Consider the following 25,600-nt stretch of genomic DNA (forward strand, 5'->3'; position numbering starts at 1 on the left):
GGTTTTTATTTTAAATTACACTTAATTTTTTAAATCATTTTGAATTTCGGAAAGCATCCTGCGATCCGGTCTCGGACAGAAAATGGTGTATTGCCCCCTCCAGGTGGGGAGTAAGTCCTTACCCCAAGTGAAGGAGTTTAAGTATCTTGGGGTCTTGTTCACGAGTGAGGGTGAAAGGGAGCGTGAGATTGACAGGCGCAGGATTGGCACAGCATCGGCAGTACTGCTGTTGTTGTGCCGGACCATTGTGATGTAGAGGGAGCTGAGCCGAAAGGTAAAGCGTTCAGTTTACCAGCCAGTCTACCTCCCAACCCTCACCTATGGTCATGAACTCTAGGTAATGACCGAAAGAATGAGATTGTGGACACAAGCGCCCAAAATGAGTTTTCTCCAGAGTTTGGGGTGAGAAACTCAGACATCTGGAGGGAGCTAGGAGTAGAGCCACTGCTCCTGTCGGTCTCCCACGTGGAGGTATTCCATGTCTGTCTGAGAGTAGACCTCAGGGAAGACCCAGAACGCGCTGGAGGGATTACATATCCTGTCTGATCTGGGAATGCCTCAGGATCCCACAGAAAGAGTTGGAAAGTGTTGCTGGGGAAAGGGACATCTGGGAGGACTTGCTTACCCCGCGACCCAGCCCTGCATAAGTGGAAGAAAATGGATGGATGGATGGTCCTGCAACCCCCCTGGAGTGTCCTGTGATACCCCTGGGGGTCCCCCCCCCCCCTTTGGAACCACTGCCTCATACAAACTAAGTGGAAAATACTGAAATATCCCTTTAAGAACCCTCAAACACAGAACATAATTTAATTCAGTCATAGAGCTGGTAAAAAGTGGGAAATCTCAATGATTGGTCTTATTTGTTTAGTATTCACAACTTTTTAATGGTAATATTGTAACAATACTATTCTAAATTCCCCCCCCCTGAGTGATATCAGATGAAAATGGGTGTGTGACTACGATGAATTGCCAGATTTGACAATATTTTTCAGCTTTAATACAATAATTGTTGGCGTCCAATCTGCAAGACTGTCTTAGAGTCTGGCTGAAATTGTCGTCCAAGCATAAAAAGTAGAAAAAGAGAGGCTGAGATGATGGTATGAGCCGGATGGAAGGTGCCTAAATGATACCAAGAGGGCAGGAAAGGACAAGGAAAGGGGGGAGAGGATGGGAGTTAATGCACCCAGCCCTCTGCTAAAGGTTCCCCGGTGAATGTGTCTGCCTGATGACAGATTCACACCGCAACCCCAGCACCATCACTTTACGGTACATCTCGTCTGGGCAGGACACACCAGGGAGCATATACACACTCTTCTACATTGTACAGAGAATGGCCTCAGACAGTAAGTAGCTGCTTTTAGCGTGAGTCGAAGCTTGTACAGACCCTCTACGGCGCTGTTTCTTTCTCCCTCGCACACTTCCATCTGTGCGCAGCCTTGAAGTTGACAACTTCCCAACAGCTCGCAGATTTCCTTTTCATTCCGTCTCGTTTTGTGTTATTTTAGCAGCGTGATAAATCCAAGTGACACGCTCTCCCTGTTGAGATTTGGCTTAAAACGTCGCGCACAAGAGTCTTATTTGCTGCACACATGCTATGTGCCTCTTCATTTGTAAGTGAGAAAGGAGGGCTGAATTATTGATAACGTGTCATAAGTGACCACATTGCATTAAAAATGGATCGCTCTCCTGAAATAAGTAAATTGTCTGTGAATAATTTAGGTGACTCACAGCTTGGGTCTGGGATGTTTATGCTAATGTTAACATTTCTAACATCTCCCAAGTTTTGTCTGCTGCCTTGTACACATGTCCCAGCAGAACTGACAGCCTGATTTCTTTTAAATGAGGTACATCTGTAAATGAACCCAGAGTTATTCTCTTGTCATCTCTCCCCTCCTTTGCTTTCTCTTTGTTTACCCTTCTAGCACACCAAAGACTCTTGGGTCTCTCAAAGAGTATTGTCATTCTTTTATATCAGTTCCTCTCCCAACATGTCATTTTTTATATTTTTCTACCAAACACAGATCTTGGTATCTGAAGATGATGGGTGTGGGGAGTTTGGAAGGCTTTAAAAGTTGTTTATATGTCTCTCAGATGGCTTGTGCACGCTCTCAAAGCACGCCACTGAATCAAAGCACTACTCCCCTCCTCTCAACCCGCCGCTTGAGATGAATTATATTTGTTCCAATTGAAACTTTTTTTTTCCTTTTTCTTGTTATTTCTCTGAAGGACAATGTCCCTGAGCGTCCTTGTGCCTTTTCTCCTGTGTATTATTATGATTTCACAACTCTAGCCTTCTCCCTCACATCCAATATTTCTCTGTTTGAATTTGCAGGACCCTGCAGACAGTTGGGCCCTCGCATGCCCGCACCTACACCGTTGCCGTGTATTTCAAAGGGGAGCGAATCGGCTGTGGCAAAGGCCCAAGGTGAGTGAGACAGTGCAATATAATAAGACACAACAGAACAAGGCGCTCCACTTCTCAATGCACCGCTAATGGGCCTGAGAATAATGGCTGTGCTTTATTGATGGTGTTTATTATAGCAATTAAGCTCTTGTTGGCCTATTCTATCGGGAGAGACATTATGCAGAATGAAAATGAATCGATTCATTATTGATTTGACGTAAATTGCGTTATGGAAATATCACTTTGTGCAGGAGAAGAGTCTGTGACCAGGCGACGCTGCATCTGAGGCTGTATTTATACCTACCTGGGTTATTGTGTTCGCAGCAGGACAGGGATGTTTGTTTGTGTTATTATGACTGCACACCTTTGTCTGTGCTCGCGCATTCACGCTTTTGTTGAGTAAAGAAAGTGAGAAGACCTTTTCAGGGTTGGAAGGGTTGACAATAAAGCCGCAGCTGAGCCTGCGAGAAATGAAACCTAAATCCGTCCAACATCTTTCACCCTCCTCTCTCTCCACATGTGGAAATCCCCCCTCCATGGCCCCCTACTTGAAAGCGCTCTCTCTTGCTCTAAGCTGGCGATAACTTTGTCCCTTCCATAGGATCTTTGACAGCTTACTGTTTTTGTATTTACATGACTTAAGCTCCCAGCCACCTCCGCTGCTGGGCTATGATCACACAGCGCATAAAATATACGGAGGGACGGTGAATCGCAGGCGTAAACAGTGCCCAGCGCATAGCCGCCAATAGGCTTACCTTTTTGAAATGTGTGCGCTGTGTTACCTGGGATTGTTTGGCAAAAGGGCTCTTTCAAAACAAATATAATGCACTTTTGATAATCCGCTCAATATTGGGCTTTTTTTTTTCTTTGACAGAAATTCAAAAAGGGACATTTTGAATATGCTAAAGACCTTTTCTCCCCTCTCTTTCTCTGTCTTCTCTTTCAAATGTTTCTAATCTAGTATCCAACAGGCGGAAATGGGAGCTGCGATGGATGCGCTTGAAAAATGTGAGTTGTTTGGCACCCCCTTCTCTCCACACTCACACTCATACTCATATTCACACTTTAAGCCTCAGTGTTGAATATTAGCCTTGGCTGTACAGTATGCAAGATGGCTGGCAGAGAGCTGTGGCCTGAGCAGCCGGTTGGCTGCGACATATAGGACATTAGGCTGTTTGAAGTGCTAGCCCAGAGCACAGGCATGAGGCCCAGCCAGGAATGGAGAACCACTAAAACAAGGACGGGGGAAGCTAAGCCTCCTCGAGCGTGTCCATCATCCAGCAGGACTGGAGGAAGTTTGTGTCGAGGACCATGCAAAGTTTGTGTTTTTTGTTGTGTTTTCCAACCCTTTCAGAGCGAGGTTTCACACTCTGTTCTCAGTGCTGCTCTTCACATTTGAAGGAGAGCGCCTGACGTGTTCCCTGTGTGCTGCTTCAACCCTTGGCTGGTTTTCATTTTGTCATCAAATGCCACTTAAGGAGAATAGATGGTGGTTTTTAGGCTGTTATAATGTCTCAATCATTGCCAGGTAAAAATACAATTACGGGGCTCCTAGAAACACATCCACAAGCCATTTCCATCATCAGCTCTTATAGTTGATGCAGATGTGAAGTGTATGTGGATGCATAACATCAACCTGAGTAGGGCTGGGATGATATGCCTTGGTCAGGACCACAATTGCTGGGCTCTTGTTCGAGTTTTGTTGCATTTCTACAAGCATCATCAATCAATCAATTTTGTAGAGCGGCAATTCATAACCAAAGACACTCAAGACACTTAACAAAGTTGGTAGGTCTAGACTGTTAATCATCATCAGCACAGCACTAGCAGTATCTAGTAGGGCTGACAGCTTCCATTCAGTTGGTCGATTGTCCGATCAAGATCACCCTGGTATGCCCCCCGCTATTGTGGGGCACGACTCTCTATTGATGCCTGGACCTCATGTGACTTTTCGGGACTTTAGGTTAAATCCACACCAGTAAACCTGACACTGAACATCTTTTCATCCATTTTAATCCTCGTTTATTGCCACTAGCTTGAATGCTAACCGTCATATTGTTTACCCTTGTGAGGGTCTGTCAGCCAATGACAGGCGGTTCTGTAATCACGTCATGCTGCTAGAATAGAGCATGAGGGACAGAGATAGAGAAAGCCTGTGATGCAGCCCCCTGTATTATTGTTATTTTAATATTTAGCAGTAAAACTACATAATCAGCAGAAACACAACTTTAGGGTCACAGAGATGCTGTACATTATGATTCTATTAGTTGAGCCATGTTTTGAGTCATATAAAGGTCTAGCATCATTTGCTAGTTTCCACCATTAGCCCAGAAATTTCACACCAGCATCGGATCAGTACTCGGTATCCGCCGATACCCAACACCTTGGTATCAGAATCGGTATCAGGAAGGGAAATATGGTATTGGAACATCTCTAGTTATTTTCTCTTGCTTTAACAGATAAATGTGGTCCCATTCTGATAAAACGGCTGCCATACTACAGCTACATCTGAGCTACACGCAATACCGGCAGCAGTCATTACTACCGGCTTCCAGTAACTAAACCCTGCACACAGCTACCGCCTTGTTCTTCTCAAATGATGCTTATGGACTGGTCTGTTTTCAGACCTGGCATGATTATTTCAGATTGGAGCTTTGGAAGATGAATCTACCGGATGACGGACATGGAATCTGGACAGTCCATCTAAGCAGTAGCATCAGTACCTTGATGAACTTCAAAATCTGAGATATGAGAGTGTTAGCATGCAGAATTTTCAAAGAATTCAGTTTCAGCTGACAGTTTCAACCTTAACTTTAGACCCTAACTGATCTACAGTACTACGGCATGGCCATAGACTTATATTTTGATCTTAAGTGGTCTGAGGGTCGAGGTACTCTTTGAATTAACTGAATGTAAGTTTATCAACTATTAGTTATTTGACCCCAAACAGAAAGACAGTTGATGAAACTAATGGTGTACAGATGTGTACAGATATGAGGGATGGCATGGAGTTATAGCTTAGTTTATAATCTGTAAGACAAGACTTTGAGAAAACAAGCCATATTGGCTTTTTTGGCAGCTCTCTGCTCACCTCAGCTACCATTTTGTCAACGTTTCTCATTATCTTTTATTGATTAAAAAATGTAGTTTTTTTAATAGTCCAAAACAACCATGATACTTTGTAATCAGTGTTCTGTCTCACTCTTAATACTGGACATGTAAAGAGTTAGCTAAGTATAATTTTGTGCACTAGCCTCACTCTCTATCTCTGTGACCACCACATTAATCAAACGTACGATTTGTTCTTTACTCGACTAATTAGCTGGAGGTGATTACAAATGGCTTTGTTGAAGCAGGGCTGTGAAACCTCACAGAGGGCAGGAAGGTCAAGCTTTGATTCCATTTGGCTCCTAAATGAGGCCTCCAGCCATTTGTGATTGATACTGTTTGTGCGCCCATGCTTTAGCATTTTATGAAACATTAGCGTTAGGGTGCTATTATTAAAAGACCTCTCTCCATCTCCCTTCCTGTCTGCTTCTGCTCCCCCGCTCTCCCTCTATCTCACCTCCCTCCCCTCTTATCAGGGGGCGTAGTTCAGTGCACACACTCTCTCTCCGGTGTCTTCCTCCCTCCCTTAATTCCTCCCATTTCCTCTCCCCAGTGTACACCTCTGTCACCATGATTGATAGATGCTCGTTGCGAGTAAATGAACATTTCCCCCCTCATAAATTGCTGTTTCATGTGACTAGATTAGCAATGCCTTTTAAAAGGTCAGTTGATTTAAAATCAGCACTACAAGTCTTCCTTCCTTCCACGCAGACTGCTTCCAGTTCAGGGACTTAGTTTGACTTTGGAGTCACTTAATTTACGACTCACCCCTAAAGCGAGATGTTCTCTTTCCTTCCACCCGGAGTACCTGAGGTGAGCCTGTACATTATTCAGAGAGCACCAAATATTAGTGTTATTAATAATAGAGAGGAACAAACTCTGTTGTAATCTTCCAGGGCAAATGCATCCCATCAAAGTACATCGACTAAAAGACCTTGTTTTTCTCTACTAACCTACTAACAAGCTCAGATTTTCATTAATGTTCAACAGCATTAAAGGAGTTTTACCTCAAGAAATACCTTTATTTCTACTGGTAAGAAATCTTTCAACCAGAAGCAGCTGTTACATCACTTCAAAGTCAACCAACTCCTTAAAAACATACATAGCATTTGATCAAACAGAGCACAGCAGGTTATAGTCTACCAAGCCCAAACAGGTAAATTAAACCCAAAATGCATCAGTGCTGTCCAAGGCACGTCCAAACAATCGCCCTCGTTATTTCCTATGTACTGTTATGCATCCGTCTAGGGGAAAGGTACATACTGTAATAAATTGTGAAAAGAACGTTTCTTCCCAGTCCCCAAACTAACAAACTCAATTCTTGAGCTCAAAGCACATCAGCATCATAAATCAAAAAAAACAAAATGCAGAAGCCTACTATAGACTGTTGGCTTGAACAAAAAAACCAAACAGACTCGGACTGATGGAGTAGTATAATCTAGTGTTGTAGTTCTTGAGAAATTTTAAATGTCTTGGTCTTGTTTTGGACTCAAGAGCATTTTTACTCGGTCTTGTCTCTGTCTCGGAGTGGCCAGACTCAGGATTTTCCATCAAGACTGGTCGAGACCAGCACTGATCTGCTATTCTTCGATTTCATTAATGCGATAATAAGAAGAAGCACTTTATAAAAAAAAAAAAACAAATAGCTACATCTGCAAAAACTTGGACATCAGTCCATCTTATTATTATTCAGAAATACCTCTGAACAATTACTTTAGGCCTCGTTCATCTGACAAAGCTAGATAAACATCTCGTTTTCAGATATTTAAAGTAATTCCGGGCTCGTCAGTGGGTTTTAAATGCATACAATGATTTACTTTTTAAAAGCAATTAGTTGAACACATTTTTTAATATTTAAGATTTTTGCATGCTGTGCTTTCAAAGAGTTGCAGGCACCTTGTTTTTATCTGTTAGATTTATTAAAAAGAAAACTAAACTTAAAAGTAGATTGCTCTTTAACTGTTCAACCTTTTCATGCTTTTTTAAAATTGATTTTTATGGTCTTGGTCTTGTCTCGGTCTTGGCTATTCTCGGTCTCGACTCGGTTTTGACTCCCAAAAGTCTTGGTCTTGTCTTGGTCTCGATGTACTCTGGTCTCAGGCAAGTCTTGGTCTCGGATAGTGTGGTCTTGAATAAAACACTCGTGTGCTCTCACTGGCTCTAGCCGCTCCTCTTCAGCTCAAAAAGTCCACAAAAAAGCACTCCGAAGAACTTTAGAACAGCTCCCCTTAGTCAAGAATAACAACCCAGTGTTGAAAGCTGCATTAAAATAATAATAAGACGTTAGCTCACTAACGAGCCAGCGACAGTGACATGTGTTTAAGGGCAGTAAGAGAATAGGATCCCTCAAATGCGGCCTAAATGAAATGTCATGATTGTTGAAATAGTAGTGCTGTCAGGCGATTAAAACAATTAATATAATTAGTTATAGACTTCATGATTAATTAATCCCAATTAATCTCATATATGAATAATATAAGATGGACTACATTACGTGTAACTTTACTGTATAATCCTGTTTTTATATAGTTTATATCAGTGGTTCTCAACTTGGGGTCGGGGTCTCGAGAGACTAGGAGGGGGTTTCCAAATGCCCTGAAAAAGACTAAGAATATATTTTTAAATTACACTTGCCGCTTTACACAATTTTACTTAATTTTAACCCATTTTCAGCACTTTTTTCGCTAATTTTGTCAAATTGAACAGCTTTTTGCCACTTTAAACCAATTTTTGTCCATTTTAAACCATTTGCTATCGTTTTTATGCCCATTTTTGCCCATTTAACTATATTTCACTATTTGGTATGCACATTCTTGCCACATCAACCAATTTCTATTTTTCTGTCTCATTAACCCTTTTTTGCCATGTTTATATCAATCTTTCATCCCATTTTGCCTAATTTTCCACCCATTTTTGCCACTTTAAAGCAATTTCTGCCACTTTTTATTTCTTTAACCACTATTTATGACTGTTTTCAATATTTTAACCTATTTTCATTCTTTTTTTCTGAATAGGGATTTACATTTAAAAGGCTTTACTATGGCACCAATGAATAAAAAAAAGACTATTGTTGCTTTGATAAGTGTAGTGATTATTCAGGTTGAATATAAAATATGGATACCACAGCTTATCTTTACATGATTTTGCTGACCTCCATGGGCCCCTAGTTTGGCTGGAACCCAGAAAGCTTTCCCATTTATCCCCTTATGGGCAGCCTTGTCTGCACATGACTATTCTTAATTTTGTATTGCTGTGTCCAGTCAGGTACAGGTAGGGGGTCCCCGGTCTCTGGCACCTTTGTTTTGGGGGTCGCAGGCTGAAAAGGCTGAGAGCCGATAGTTTATATATTTAAATATATGTATATGTGATCATTTTAGCCAGTATTTTACTCTGGTCCTATTTATTGTATCTAATCTGTTACTTTTCTGACATTTTGCATCCTCCTTATCCTCCCCACATCCTCTCACTGTCTGTAGTTCGTCCTCTGCTCTCTGCCTCCTGTATTTGTCTCTCCGTCTCTTCACTGGTGTTTCGTTTAGTTCTTAAAGTTTTGTTGTTATTCCTCATGAACAAGTTCTCATTGCACGCCAGCGCAGACAGGAAGCTTCTTGTTTGTTACGTCCCAAAAGAATGGGCTTTTGAGCAGGAATAGAAAATTTAATGAGGTTTAAAGCAGCAACACCGGAGTGAACTTTTGGACAGGGAAGTTTGCACATTAGTAGATGAATTCAACATTTTGGATGTTGTATTTCAGCACGACTGCATGCAGAGTAGGTTGTCTTAAGAATCAACCCTGATGCAATGTGTTGTTTGGATGTATAAAATAATAATAATCATAAGAACAAGACATGCATGGCTTGTTTTAACATCTAGTTTACAACTCTACATAGAAACAGTGCCGTATGATGTCAGCGTGAATAATTTGCCTTATTAAAAAAATCAGCCCTTAATGATTATGTGATTAATTCATTGAATTAAACATTAAACAACATTATTTCGACAACACTAGAAAACGGACATTCACTCTTTGAAAAATAAGATAAAATATACAAATAATAAGTTGAACTGCGACCTTTTTGATATTTAAACTACTCATCTTAAACCACTTTTGTTAAAAACAGATTGTCGTCTGTCTTCCAGCAAACAGCAGGAAACTGTTGATAGTGATATTGATGAGAACACAGATCAATTCGATTTGGATTGAAAATGTGGCTTCTGCTTTTTTCATAACTTTGGTACTTTTCTGTCCTATCAAACGTAGACAAAAAATGTAATTTCTTTGGAACTTTAGGGAATTTGACACAACTAAAATCCTCCAGTGCTGTATTTTCTGCAGAAACGGGACCATCAGGAGATTTATAGACATCATATTCAGTAAAACTAATCCCTGTTCAGAGACAAGAGTGAACTTTTAAACTTATCAGGTCCTTCTGATCCCAAATACAAGGGAGAAAATATAAATCTATTCCAAGCAAAAGCTCAGAAGACAGGAGGTTAAAGACTCCGCATGCATGTAGTGCAGAAACAGTGCATCAGAAATGAGAGCATTAATGTTTAACTGATAAGAACAGAGGGTATTTGTTCCTTCTCTCTTGTGAAAAGTTAACACTTCTGATACATTTGGAGCTCCTGCACAGCACTCATAAGTAATGAAATTAACAGGTCTCTCTACATTTCCCCTACAGTGCAGCAGGTCAGCAGAGATGTGATGTTAACAAGAGAGATTAAATGAATGATTTGTAATCTGATTTCTGCATTGACTTCATCGAGTAGTCTTTCTGGTATAAATTAAGGGCTTTCTCCAGATGTTGCTGTGCACCAGTATTAATTTTGGCAGCTATTTTTAATTTTAATCTTAGTTTGAGTCTTTAAATGAAATATATTTTAGTTTTAGTCACATTTTAGTCATTTCTATCCTTTTTAGTTTTAGTCTAGTTTTAGTCCATAAAACGTCCTCACATTTTAGTCTTTACTTTTAGTCCAAGCATTTATTTTCTTGCCTAAATCCGGTACCAAATTATGGTAGTGTGTTGTATAAACCCTGCCAAACGTGGGGTCCCTGCTTTCTGCAGCTGAAAGGCAGAAGAGATAGAGCTGTGTTGTCTTTTGACGGATTCACCCACAGTGGAGAAATATCACAAATTTTGAATGTCTGAGGAAAACTACATTACATTTTAGTCTAGTTTGAACTTAGTTTTTGTCAGGTTTATTCATCACAGATTGTTGTTAGTCCTGGTCTAGTTTTCATCATGGAAGAAAAGGCTGTCAACAAACATTTTTAGTCAAAGTTTGTCAATAAAATTAACACTGCTGTGCACAAAAATTTGTTTGAGAAATTTTCCAGATAAAGGCAAGTCAACTTTCTAGACCAAAGAAAATTAAAAAATGGGCTGTAAGTTGAAGTTTTACAATAATTTTTAGTCTAAAAATGCAAAATCTTTAGGTCTTTGCTTGAATATCAGCCTTGGATCCAGATTAAATGGTTAATACTCTGTCAAAAAAGCAATCAGGACTTGTGGTTTCTTCCAGCTGTGAGATTTCCACCAACGAATTGTTATGCTGTTCTGACATCCATCATTCACAGGTAGGGTCTATTATGTAGAGGTCATCTTCTCCATTCAGGTCTTAATTAATCATTTCCTCATACCGTATTGCTCATTTTTACTTTCTCATTCCTTTGTCGAGAACTTGTTGTTGGGATAAACATATAAGGTGAGTCAGCAGGGTTCAAACATGCCTTTGAAGGATGTCTCCTGACCATGAGCTGCTATAATGAGACTGGAGCTCTTCTGCTGCACAACCGCCTGACACATCAGCTCCTACTGGAGCCGCATCGTCTCTCATGTGATTGTCAAGGCCCTTGCTTCATTTGTTCGCATAGCAAGACTAATCAAGGACATTAGCCCCGGTGTCATGTAATTCGTCATTGATTGTCTTGTTGGCCCTCACTGCAGCATTGGCTACACCATTACTCCCCTTGTACAACAGTTCTACCTTGTGTAACTCTCGGATCGAAAGCAGCTCCCCGCGACATGTCAGGATTCATTTCCATGTTTTATTTAAGGCCTCCTCGAGTATCAGGGGCACTTTGAGCCGGATTGAACTTTTTTGTTTCTGCTGCAGCGCTCTTTCCTGGCAGACAGAATCCGCGGCTCTGCCGGTGTCGGAGAGGTGAAAGACACGGCTGCGTTCAGTCAGACAGCTGAGAGCTCATTAAAGAGACCCAGGCCCCAATATTTGGTGCGTTTCCTGTCTGTAGCCGATCCGCTGGTGGCTCGGCTGATTCACATTTCATTACTTGATGGCCCACGTTTTTTGACAGGCTCCTGCCTGTATCTGTCAAGGCAGGATTAAATGTTAACTAAGGCCCAGACTGGGAGAAACATGAGTGCAAACAAATCGAGCTGAGAGCAGCCAGGTAGGGGAACTGAGTCGGCAGAGGGAAAGAATCGTCGGTGCAGAGTTTCCTAGGCCCCGAGGCTGCGTGCACCACGCGCCGTTAGGTCTAAGGCGACATCAAATATACATGGAAACGGCTTAACCATTTATCATTCATCCTTACAGATAGTACTGGCTCTGTTTTGAGGCTCCAATCTCTCTCTCTAAGACTCAACCGCCTCTCCTTCTTGGTTTTTTTAGCCTCCTCACAGCTGCTTGTTTCTCAAACAATGGAATATCTGTTGAATATGAGAAGGAGCCTCAATCTGGCTAGTAGCTGGAAGGGGACTACATTTTTTTTTTCCTCAGCTTTCTCTAAACCCCTTAATCTCCGGATAAAAGCATTGGATGGATTGAGGCAAAGTAAAGTACAGTATGCAGGATCTCTATTCACTGGCTTGACTCTTTTGTTTGCCCTTTGGCATAGCAGGGAAATCCCTTCATCAGCATCGCTATACAGGCGCACTATTGGCTTGTTGACTGATGTGGTGTGCCTGAGCTCTAGGTGATAGACTCAGCCGACGAGAGTCTATTGTGGAGTCGCCTCACAGCCTGAGCTTAGTCTGAATAGTGAATGCCTAAGTGAAAGGACACTGTATGTTCTTGTGCCCTTAAAAGAGGAGCTGATCCCTCATCACAGATTCAACATCCAGCTGCCGTGTGAGCGCATTCCAGTGCTGTTGGTGAAACAACAGGCCTCGTTGTTGTAGGGACCCTGACTGCTTCTCAGCTTAGAAGGCAGCCACACTGTAAGACAGAGCAGTTCAAGCTTGTTAAAAAAAGGAGCTGCATTAAGTTGGAAATTCAAAATAGCTATTTCAGCTCTATTTTTCTGAGTTATTAGAACACATTTTTAGTTTTGCGGAAATATTACTCAATCACTTTAAGTATTTTTAATCACTGTGCTCAAATTATTTCACAATCAGCCCTTAATCTGCAGTTTTCCCCGCATGTCCTTGGGCATTATGCTTTTGGACTAAAAGTCAAATAAAACTGTGTTTAAATGTGTTCTGATGTCATATGAAATGCAGTAATTAATGTCCAGATTCTTTCACCATCTTTTGGGGTTGAGTGAAGTTACCCACTGAGAGGTCTCCAACGTCCGTCCTCTACACCACTTATCCAGTTTGGGGTTGCAGGGGCTGAAGCCAAACCCATTTGTCCTTTGGGCTCAAGGTGTGGTACATTCTGGACTGGTCACCAGACTTTCACAGGAGTGACATACAGAGATAAACAACCAGGCATTCTCCCACTCACACCTACGGCCAATTAAAAGTCGGAAATTAAAAGTCACCAATTATCCTAACAATCTCATCTTTGGTAGTGGGAGGAAGTCGGAGTACCCGGAGAGAACCCACTCATGCTCGGGAGAACATAGTTAGCCTTATAGCATAATTGCCTAAGTCATATTTTAAGGTTTTCAGAAAAAGAGAAAAAAAAAACATATTTTGGCAAACACTTTTTTTTAATTTAAACTGTACTGTGTAAACCCTGTACCACTGTGCACCCCTGAAAATTCAAAACATAATTGTGGTGTTAAATTAACACTGGAGGGTAAAGTTTAACACCTGACAAGTGTGTTTATGTGTCCACTCTTTAAAGAGGTGATTTAACACTTTTCATAGTGATGTTTTTTAACACTGAATCCGTTATTCCAACACTGTACACAGCAATATCACTAGTATTAATTCAAATCTCATACTGTTAAAATAAGTACTTTTCTGAGTTTTATGTGTCTCATAAATTCATTTGAGGTATTTGATTTTTAATTATTAACACAATACAAAGCACTTCTCTTTTCAATCAGATTACCACCTTGCATTGAAAAACTGTGTCAAAGTCAGGTGTCTTGCAGCAACAATGGATCAAAGAGACAGATGCAGAGCTGGAATACCCCCTAGGGGGACAGTCCACACTCCCCCCTTCATTGTAGACCATTCTCTACCACAGGCAGGAAGTGACCAACTGAGTGGATAACTTCACTCATGGGGAAAAAATGTCCAACATCAAAAATGACAGTTGTCCACCAGAAACATGACAAGGGAATCAGTGTATAAGCAGCAGCATTAAAATACATCCACACACATAAAAGACCATCTAAAGTACTAAAACTCTCCACAGATTTGGACTAACAACGAATGGATCAACACTGTCAAATAACTCCAGCACTGAAGGCTATTTAGCTCAGAATGGAGTTAAAATTACACATTAAGAGTTAAAATCATCTCTGAAATGTTTTGACACTGAGATTTTAACACTCCAGTTTTTGCTGTGTATAGGAAAGTTTCCACAGCTTAAATAAACTTTGAGTAACTAAACCCCAGAAATTCAGGTGAGGTTCATCTACCCTGGAATTTCAATACAGCCTTTACAACACAATGGGATGGGCTGGGGAGGAGGGGGATAAGAATTGCCCACTCCTGCTTTCCTGCTGTCCCTTATCAGCAATATCATTCAGGCGATGCTACTTTTTAGATTGGATTATTAGCCATACTGTCATAACCATTCAGTGAAGACTTACCACAAGCTACCAGATAATAAAATGATATGCACAAAGAGAAGACACATTTTCTCACATTATCGTCCTCATTTTAAGAATAAACATGGTTTATTTGCTGTCTCGGCTAACAGTACTACATTACCCACAATCCTGAAGAGTTACAGTGACGCCCCTGATTGGCTGAATCCACCTTTAAGTGGGAATCTTCCATGTCTAGTTTGGCACTGCTCCTGGATGCAAATTTTCAGTCATTTTTCCACAAAAGATGGTTTAAGTTGGGTAATAAGAAAAAATAAACCTATATTAATCCCCTATTTGGGAACATTTGGTAAATCAATGTACAATGAAGATATATCATCATGGAGAAGACAAATGTGTATTCATTTTCCACTTAATTCAAGAAAAAAATGTGGATTATTTGCAATCCTGGTCACCAGCAATACATTATACATAAGCCTATAGTGTTACAGCGACATCACTGACTGGCTGAGCTCACCAATAAGCACAAAACTTCCGCGTTTAATCCGACATTGCCACTATAGGTGAATTCAACGGTTGTTTTTCAGCAAAAGGCAGTTTAATTTGGGGAAATGTAGTTAAATGCTCATTGTAGAAGACATAAGCAAGTCCTATATTGACCATCTTTTAAGAAAGACACGGTGCCAACCTTTCTGATTGGTGAAGCACAAACTTTGGCACTGGAGCGCAACTAATGTAGTTACTGGTCAGTTATGCTGAGTTTTGTAATGCAACCACATACTGTACAGACCACCAGATCAGTCAGTAGAATATTTCAAAATAATTCAGTTGCTGTTGACAGTTTCAACCAGTAAAGAGCAGCTGCTCAGCACATTTTTAACACAAAATGTAAATACGTTGTGCCAAAATGTCAAGATTTGGACCCCAATTGATAATATAACCCTAATTCCCCACAAACATAAGTTTTCATCAGAAAAAATGTGTTCTGAGAGTTTAGTTACTCTTTGAAAAAGTTACTGTAACATAAATGAAAAGTCAAATTTAGTTAATCTTACTCAAAATGGTTAATCATCCTAACAACAAATTTTTCTTTTAGTTAGTTTTTCTTAGGGTTTTTTTTTACAGGTCATCAGTTTCTTCTTTTTTTTCAGCTCTCGTAACTTAACAGTTTTTTACAGTGTACAACCCAAATCTCAAGACCACTGTCCTTGAGAGGAATTACAGCATTGTCGATAAACAAAAGACCTGTGCTGAGCTAAGTGTGTTAACTCCACATCCTGAGGTAATCAGTATTCAGAGGGCAGCCTTTCTCAATGGTTCTTTTCTGCAGAACACGGACAGCTGAGAATTCTCAATATGTCTTTACGATGCCCAACACAGACCAAAATGAAAAGCCTTGTGTATTCTTTAGCAACCCTGCTCTTTGACGCTTGCTCCTGTGCCGCATGTTAAACAATGTAAATGACCAAAGCTTTTTTTCCCCTTCTCGAGTGGGTTATTCTCAAGTCATCTCCAAGGGAAAAATGCTGGTGATTTCCATATTTTAACTGCAATATGTAGTTTTCTCTCCAAGGCACACCAAGGGTGCCTGACTCTCCAAAAGCATATTGAAATAGATGTGTTTCTGTGTGTACACGAGCATGTGTGTGTCTCAAATTTCCCTAAGAATCATCTTTTTCTTCTTCTTCAGGATTTTCTTTATTTGATCCGGCTCTTTTTTAATAGGATATTGCTGTTATCTTGGACTTTTTCTCTGTGTCGCCATAATGAGGACTTAGGAGTTTTAAAAGAGGAAGAATGGATCCTTTTTTTCTCTTCACAAGTCAAATACACAGGTTTGAAGAGAGGCGGTTTGTGGTAGTTTTACACAACAGCAGTATTATTTATTCTAATAACAGGGATGTGTTGCAGAAAACCAAAATGTCCAAACATTAGCGCTGCACTTAAGTCGAATTCTCTCCATGGAGTTAAATTTTGGATGGTAAATATAAATCTTTTGATGCTTTTCTTCAGTTCAGGTTCAAACAAACGTCTTTATCAGCCTACATAGTGCCAGTTTTGATCCGAATAATGTACTTTAAGAAAAGTTCTTCTTGGATCCAGCTCTAAATGATGAAAAATACACAGACTTCTTACTTGGTGTACACTTGTTTTTAACTATTTTCATGAATTACATAAGTGAACCATTTTTCAAGCTTAAGTTTAGCTCATACCAACAAAGCCCCACCAAAGATAACTACAAAGATTTAGATTATTTAGAGGAACGTTTATTAGGTCTGTTTTTTTTTTTGTTTGTTTGTTTTTTTTTTCTTTTTTCTTTTTGTTTTTTTTTTGCTGACTTTAATCCCAAGATCTGTTTGTTTAGGGCAGGGGGAAATATTTGAATTCAGCTTTTGGTATAAACCCAACCCTATGGGCTGATATTTTTTAATCTATGTTAAAAAAAGGGATAAGTTCCTGTGCCAGGGGGCTTGATCAAAACAGTAACAGATGATGACATTTAGAGTAGCAGGGATTTTTAAGGAATTCTCTTCTTCACCCCTTACTGCCAATGAAAACAAGCTCCAAATGGATCATAGTCCAGATGAGTTGGGAGAGCTTGGGTGACAGAATGTAACCATGCAAAGCAGATGGATTTGCCAGACATCCATCTTGAAAAGCTCCCATCCACAACACTGGTGCCAGACTAAAGACTGTACTGAAAAATTAGCAGCATTTGCGTCAGTGGTATCTCCTTGTGAGGTTTAGTTGTACCACGAGCTGTTGGCAATGGCTGCTGCCAGTGTGGCATTTAGCTGAGATGTAGATATAGTATAGCACTAGTTTTATCAGAACTGGAACACATTTCCTAACTATAACAAGAGCAAGAAGCCACACTGAAAGCTTTTCATTGCACGTCTTCAAAAAGGCTTTGAAATTAATATAAATCACCGATAAACTTTGCCATTCAAACACTATGGTAGTGCTTGTCTGTGTAACAGGTTAACATTGGAGCTGCACATGCCTACTACCTCATATGTCTTGTCGCTCTGATTGGCCTGTCATGAATGGGGATGGGGATCGAAACCCGGGTCTATGTTTTTGAAAAATCGATAACGTTTTAGCTTGTTGATACTGCTATCCAGTGTCATAGGCACTATGATGTAATGTACTTTTAAGATATAACTAGTGTAAAAAAAGTCATCAGTTCTTGCAAGGGGAACATATACTAAAAGGACATCAGTATTTTGCATCACATTTAGCCAGAATGTGGTACCTACAACTGTCGGCTTTAGGAAAAAAAAATTCCGCCTGCGAGTCCCATGTAATCATATCCGCCTGCGCTGGGGGTAACATGCACTCATATCCCTCTCTTCAGCTGCTTCAGGACAATTTTCCTCTTAAGCTGCTCAGATAAATGCTTAAAAGTGTTCCAAAACTTTGTAACAAGGCCCGTTTGTTAAAAATAATAATCCAGTGTAGAAATCTGTGGTTGATTCTGCAAAAACGAGGTTAATCAGCAAACTTGACAAGATGAAAGATGGAAAGTATGATGCATTCAGGTAACCTCAGTAAATTAGACAACTGTATTCTTTATGTTATGATGTGTTCAAATGTCACTCAAATGTCAATGTTACTTTTTGACGTGAAACTTCAATACATACACTTGTGCATATGAGGATTGTGTTTATATTTGAGGGATACAATATAGATGAGACAGACTGAATCATAGCTGTTTTAACTCAGGCACTACTCAGCTAAGACCACTTGTAGTTTCAATATTTGCCTTCATTTGTCTTTCCACCAAACTATAGAAGAAGTATCGATAGTGGTATCAATAAAGAGTATCAATAAGGGATCATTATCAATAAAAAAATAATGATCGCCATCCCTAGTCATGGATGTGACAGTCAAAATATTGGTCCAGTCACCTCCTGAGAATTTTTTGAAAAGTCCTGCTCTTCCTAAACACTTTGTATGAGCTTTCCTGGATGAATGTGAAATACATCCATGCAGTGGTTATATGAAACAGTCTATCTGGTATGTCAGGTTGACATAATGCAAAATCTTACAGCAGATAATGATCTTAGACCAGCACAAGTAAGCAGCATGAAAAATAAATGAGATACAGCATCAAAACAACAGCTTTTAGTTGAAATTCACGCCTCTGTAAATTCAATTTTTCTCTGGCTTGAAAAAAATGTTGGAAATTTTTGATGTAATCTAAGAATTTAACATAGAACTTAAGTAACATAGGTTGAATCCTATTATTTTATATGTATTTCAGACATTTCAGTACATGTTTTACCTTTAAGGAGTAGCACTACTACATTGCCCAAAGTAATCTCAGCCAATTTCTCTTTGAAGAATATTACCTTGTGCCAAGTCTGAAGGTTACAGCTGTTAAGTCCATAAAGTGGCACAAAAAGGTGAAACATAACTCACAACTGCCAAGAGCTCAAGGCAACAAGCTGGAAGTCCATGTCCAAAACACTAAATCGTCAAACCTCAAATAGCAATAAAACAGCTGCATTTATACATCTGGACTGCAAGCGACTGCTTCGATGGGCAAATCTTGCTGGGACACACACAGATGAAGCTGGTAGTGCCACTTGTTAACATCTGTTCTCTCTTATTAGCACATAATCCTGCATTTAAAGAAAAAAGTGGTAAAATGTCAAGGAAATAAACCTTGGTGAGTGCTGGTTTGATTGAAAAAGACTCCTGGCTGTGCTGTATTCCCAGAGCAACCATGCTCCTATGGCCTCACTTAGGGTGGGGAATTCAAATATTATCATGTCATACTGTTATATTTGCCACATACACTGTATCCTGATAACTGTTTTCATGTGAGTTTCCAGGATAAAAACCAACCATGAGGACAGTTAAAACTGAAAATCCAGAAAGAGATCAGACCTCATTTCATGTTGAAAATCTTGTTTGCTAACCAATTATCTGCCATCAATTCAAAGCTTACATTTTCATACAGGCACTTCCTCAACACCTACTGATGATACAGTTTACAGTCTAGCCCCCATTATCCAGATTAATCAAATAGTGGTACACTGAGCTGTATGCTATTGCTGCTATCAGTTTACTGTTGTTTACATTGAAAAGAGTATTGGAGCAACTCTTAAGAGCAGTGAGAACAGCTACAGGGGCCATGGATGTCCTCGGGGGGGTTCTCAAGGAAGGAGTCTGAACCGATGGGACCACACGTCTCCAGGCAAAAACAGAGATCCTGAAATTTGGGGATGCCTTGGATGCTGCCATCGAATCAGTGGCTGTGAATGGTGAGCGTGTGTAAGTTGTAGAGCAGTTCACCGATCTCAGCACTTCAATCCATCAATCTACTGTCTGCTTGGTTAAGATCAGCCCCAGGCTTGGAGCGATGGGATCCTTTGGCAAGACCGTATGGCGAGTCTTCAGTCCTTGGTCCTCCCATTCTTGCTGTACTCTTGTGAGGCCTGGACACTGACTTATGGCCCAAGATGCCAGCTGAACTCCTTTTTACTTTCCTGGGCCTGATAAGTGCACTGCACACTGGGTGCCCTGACCCAACCAGACCTGTCATGGGCTACCAATTGTGGACGTCTGTGTTACAGTTTAGATGGAACATTTGAGCAGGTCTCTTGGCCTGCACTGATAAAAAAAGATTGATCTTTTCCTAAATTCCTAGTCAGAATCTCAACATATGTATGACAAATGACTTGGAATATAGAAGCACGCTAAAACAACAACATTTGAGTTTCTCACCTTTAACATGATGTCACAGGAACATGCTGCCATTGGAATCTGGCTCAGCTTATTTACTGTTAACTTTCAGCAGTGAAAATGCCACATGGAGGAATCACATGATGCTGTAAGAGCTACACAGTTGCACAGAAGCTGTATGTTGTGGACTGTGCTGACTTGACTCTTTCACTCTGTGGGACCCCTCTTGTGCACAAATTCAACTTATTCCAGACTTTATAGTAAATCATAATTTCCTTCATATTATCATCAATATTTCTGTCATTAACCAGAAGAAAAGTCTTGATTACAGTTTCGGTGGTGCATTCTTCAAACAAACTGTTGATTTGATCCATTTTCAAACACCCGATTTACAAACAAAGAGCTTATCAGAAAACAGAGGCGAGGTGAAAGACCTTCCAGATGGAGAATGTGCAAGTGCCAGTTTTACTTCTCCTGTGGTGTGTTTCAGCGACCGTGGATTTGTGTCTGTAGTATTGGGACAGCAGCCATTTCCTGAAAAAAAACACAGTATCCAAACCACATAGTTGGCTCAAACCCTAAGGCACCATATTATCAGCTGTGAGTCTTCTGTCTGGACAATAGTAATAATTAAATTTCCCCCTATTATCACTGGATGATATACACTATCAGCCAACGATACAGCAACAGGCCCTGAGTATTTAGGCAGTGTTGTTTTGGCTCAGTAAAAACTGAATTGGATTTGAAACGAAACAATGTGTGAGGTTAAAGAGCAACCCCTCAGCTTTAAGAGTGTTAGTCGATGTTTGTATCCAGACTTGGCAAACATTTAGACCTTTGTATACTCTGTGTTTCCAGTGTGAGGAGCGAGAAAATGATCTCAACAGCCAAAGAGAAAAAAGCCATTTTTTTAAAGAGCCAGTAGTGGGATGTTCTTGGAAAGTCAGAGTATCACTTCCCTAAGGCATGACTAAAGGCAGAAAGTCTGAGACTCAGACACAGCAGAGGAACTGACAGAGCTGCACTCGGGAAGATGCAGACACATTCTATCAAATATTGATCTGGATTGCTTTATTTACAAGGTTGTGCCTGTATTAACAATCCTTGGTTTTTGTTTTTTTTTTGTTTTTTTTGTTTTTTTACATATCTTGCACTCTACGGGACTGATAGACACACAAAAGCTGTGTTTCCATCAGGGGATCTGGTTTGATTCAGTACGGTTTGGTATGGTTTGGTACGCTAAACCCCAAAATAGTTTGCGTTTCCACAGACACCCGTGCCCCCACTTGGTGGGCGGGCTGTAAAAGCATGCATAACACATCACATGCAGCACAAGTCTGCTGGTCCAGCTGCAGAGTTATAGAAAGGATGAGCGACAGAAATCACTAGGAAATAAGCATTGAACACCTTTGTTTCAGCTGAAAGTGCTTTTAAAAAATAACTCTTATTTATTAACTAATAATAACTGCTTAATTATGTTAACCACTGTCAGTACAACTCCTCAGCTGATGGAATACTTGTACAGAGACGTTTTTCATCGTTACTGCGTTAATATGTGAATATATTTAGTCTGTAACAGTTTATATGAGAAATTATGACAGTTTAGAGCTGTACTGTGAGAATTTGCCACATTAAAAATAAGGTAAAAGTTCAGATGGTGTTAAAATCAAACTAGACTAAGTCAGAAATCCTGGGTGCGCTGATCTCGTTTTAAAATAGACTTCCATGTTTGCCAGCCCGGAGCTGAGCAGCTGAGCAGCTGTGTCGCGCACTGATGTGGTGTAATTACAACCCCCTATTGTTATGTGTGTAGCTCCACCTTTTTGGTACAGATAGGTAAGGTTGGTTACAGAAGGGTCTACAGATGGGTGCCGAAAAGTGGGACGGTATGGGTCAGTTTTTTGGGACCCTTTCCAACTTTTGCTTCAATGGAAACACAAAATAATGCGTGCCATTCTGCACAGAACTGAGCCAAACTGCTTGGTGGAAATTACCTAAAAGTTACATAAGAAATCCCCATAATTTTTTGCTTTACAGTAATTGACACCACAAAATTCACAAAAAAATTGGGCCAATTTTAACCTTCATTTAAGAAGGGAGGGTTTGCAGTCTTTGGACCTAGTGTCAACACAGTCTGAGACATGGCTGCTTCCAGTATTGGAAACTAGCATAAACAGGGGTAAAACAGGCAAAAATCATCCTAAATGAAGGGCATCTAGACTTCACAGAGAGCCATACTGTTTATTAAAGACACAGGGGCCAGTGGGCATTGATATATGGCCAGAAATTGTGTTGGGCTTTCATTGCACTGTCCCGTACCAGTACCTGTTACTTCACATCAGAAACCCTGCTGAGGTAACCTTGCAAAGCAGTTTCCTTGTTTCTCGCTGGTGAATCCATTGTGCAAAGTTCCCATCTGAACCGTTTGGGCCCAGTTAGAAAGTGACAGGACCAATCAGCGATGAGGGGCAGTACTTTTTAGGCACAGCAGAGTCGTGGCGTAAACAAGCAGCAGCAAGAGCTGGTGCAGTTATGGAGGAAGAGCTTAGCATGGATGCTGCTAAAGCGCCAGTTTTAACAGAACTTGATAACATTTCTTCATTAAAAGAAGAACAAGAACAGCAGTGAGTTGTTTTCTTTTCAAAAACGACAAAAGTCGAGTACTGACATGTCTATAGTCGCCATGTTCCACTTTATTCTTCAGTAGCTGCGCACGCGCAGCTCCCTAGCGGCTACGCCACGTGTTTGTTGCTGTTATTGGCCCGTAGAGATGTAACAAACAGAACGTTCATCCAATCATACTCCGAGTTTTTTCAAATCCTCTGCCTTTTCTCAAATGTTTCCTGTTGAAGCATTCCCAACTGGATGTGTGAAACATATCCATCTGGCGTGTCAGGTTACTGCTGAGGTGCAGCACTGGATGGTGTTGTCAGACGAGGGGATCACATTCAGCTTAGAAGTGGCAGTAACTTGGTCACCAAACTTGGGTGCTTTGCGTCAGTATGGCCTAGAGTGTACACAGTTTAACAATGTTATTAGCAAGCACCTCGTTTTAAATTATGCACTGTGGCCGTTGATCATCATCATTATAGGTCATCCATGAAAATCCAAGCTATAAAATATTTGTGGTTGTATTTCCTCTTTTTTTCAGTTTACTCCCCTACTTGCCTCACACATTACTCAAGTTAGTAAAACCGATCACTTACTTACTTTAAAGCAGCGTTACTGTCAGATTCTACCAAGGAAAGCAGGACTCAAATTTTGTAATGTAGCAATGGTGAATAACAAAAGCTGGCTAGTGACACGCAGTCTTATGCTGCCTGATGAAGAAGTTGATATGGAGGTGTGGCTTCTCTTCCTCTGATTAATGTGACTTACCATCGGCTGTAGTTAATATAGAGGTGTGGCTTCTTTTTCTCTGATTCATGAGATGGCCTGCCATTGGCTGTAGTTATTATAGAGGTGTGGCCACACCAAAAGTGTTAGCCCCTGATGAAGACCTACGTGGTCTAACCATGTTGGCTTTATAAATGGTTTAGCCATTATAATAAAATTAATTATAGTACAAATAAAGTATTTCCCAACTCATTCTTTTACATTTTTCATATTTGGAGTGCCTGGTTTCCTCTTTTTATATTGGCCAGGAAACCCACCCATGAGAACTTTTATTGTTCGTAACATGAAATTCATCCATGAAATGAAAATGTTGGTTTACTGTTTGGTAAAAACTCTGTATGGAGTTAAGTTTTCATTGAATAGACTCTCCAAACTAAAACAAGAAATAAGCAGTGAAAGTGGGTGGAGCTTAGTATTGTGTATTTACTTCTCCTTTTCTGTTGTCATTTTGATTGAGAGCCCCCTAGTGGCAGGATTTACAAACTGGGTTTAAAGTAAAAACAATAGCACTATGTTTTTTAAGCCATTGATCCTCTAAGTTTGAGCAACTTGTCTAAAAAGAAAATTCCTCTACTGTCAGATTAAGGTTTAAAGTCAGTGTCCCCTCCTACCTGTAACCTTGTTGAGAGAAAGCTGCAGTATAAATGAGTTTATTATTATTACCTCTGACCCTTCAATTCAAAGTCAGCACGCTCAAGTGTGGAGCCAAAACACTTCTAAAGAATTACAGCTCCAACACTTGAAGAGTTCACTGTTTGACAGACCACTTACAGACAGGCTGGAATGAAAACCATGAAAACATTTTTGTCCTCACCTCTTTCTCTCTCAGTCCTCGGCATTAAAGTGTGAAAAAAGCCACTGAAAGTCTGATTTTAATTTGTTTGGGTTTGCATGGTCATGGTCAGCGACCGGAAAAACTGCTCCGTCAAATTTCCCGTCTCAGCGAGTTGACACAAACCACCGGGCACCTGTCATGCATGCTGTTTTAAATTGAAGAGTGCTGTGGGAAGAGCCACTAATGTGAACGCTTAATGGAAAATTACCCAAGATCTGGCTATGAACATTTCAAGCTATGCAACCTGGAAGGTCACTAGGTTCAAGAAGACTAAATTTAACTCAGATTCACTTTTTAATGAGCCTTAATTATCCTGAAAAAAATATAAAAGCAGGAAGCATAGCTGCTGGAAAGTTGTCACTGCATAATCTGAAAGGAGTAAGCTGTTAATCACCTGGCTTTGGCTAGTCATCCACTTTTAATTTAACTTTTTTATTCTTTCAGTTTACATTGTCTACTATAATGTTTCACTATAGCTGTCAAATGATCAAATATACACAGTCTGATACAGTTGATGGTAGAACGCAAGTAGTTAGTTTGGAAATCCACCTTGAAGAAAGAAAAATTGACCAAGGTGACCTCTTGGGTGAAAATTTGTTTATGTGGACCGTGGAGTTCATTCTGCAGGCTTCTATGGATGATTTTATCATTTTATAAGATGCTGTCATCGACCAACTTCCACATCTTCTGTGCAGTTCAGAGGATGAAATAGGCCTGTGCTGCAGTTTTTTTGAAGAGACAGGAGTTATTGAGAAATGACTAATCTACTCTCTGACAAGTACTTGGGCCTGATTGCATTCACGTCTCTCATTCATGTACCATGTCCGAGTCCACAAGGATCCTGCCCAAGACCACTTGAAGGGAAATTGGGTAGGTTTCCTCGTACAATCACATGCCTGTACAGTGACCAAATGGAACTGGACTTTGTGGTCAAGTTTACTAGGATCCAGGCCCAGGTCCTTAATGTAAAACACCCTTGACCTTGGTTGATAATTATTTTATAGAAATCCGAATTTTTAAATCACATTTTTAAAAAAAATGTCATTCTAATTGTTAGTACGCATTAACAATAGGAAGCAATTCAGATTAAATGAATACAAAGAGACGTTAACATGACGCCAGATGGATGTGTTAAACACATCCATCTGGTAAACCTCCCATAGACAGTGTTTGGGAAAGGGCAGAGCCTTTGAAAAAAAACTCGGAGGGTGATTGGATGAACGTTCTGTATGTCACATCTTTACGA

At 40.3% G+C, this 25,600-nt stretch overlaps 1 protein-coding gene across 3 annotated transcripts in view; it reads left to right on the forward strand.

Moving 5' to 3' along the window:
* Positions 1 to 25,600, forward strand: part of drosha (drosha ribonuclease III) — a 216,738-nt gene that overhangs the window by 186,381 nt on the left and 4,757 nt on the right. For all 3 annotated transcript variants that reach the window (XM_041814120.1, XM_041814121.1, XM_041814119.1), the window contains exons 30-31: positions 2,333 to 2,425; positions 3,366 to 3,412. In XM_041814120.1, the coding sequence (XP_041670054.1) occupies positions 2,333 to 2,425; positions 3,366 to 3,412 (140 nt within the window). The remainder of the gene's footprint in view (positions 1 to 2,332; positions 2,426 to 3,365; positions 3,413 to 25,600) is intronic.

Source organism: Cheilinus undulatus, linkage group 19 (assembly GCF_018320785.1).
Source record: "Cheilinus undulatus linkage group 19, ASM1832078v1, whole genome shotgun sequence".
NCBI classification, from domain to species: Eukaryota; Metazoa; Chordata; class Actinopteri; order Labriformes; family Labridae; genus Cheilinus; species Cheilinus undulatus.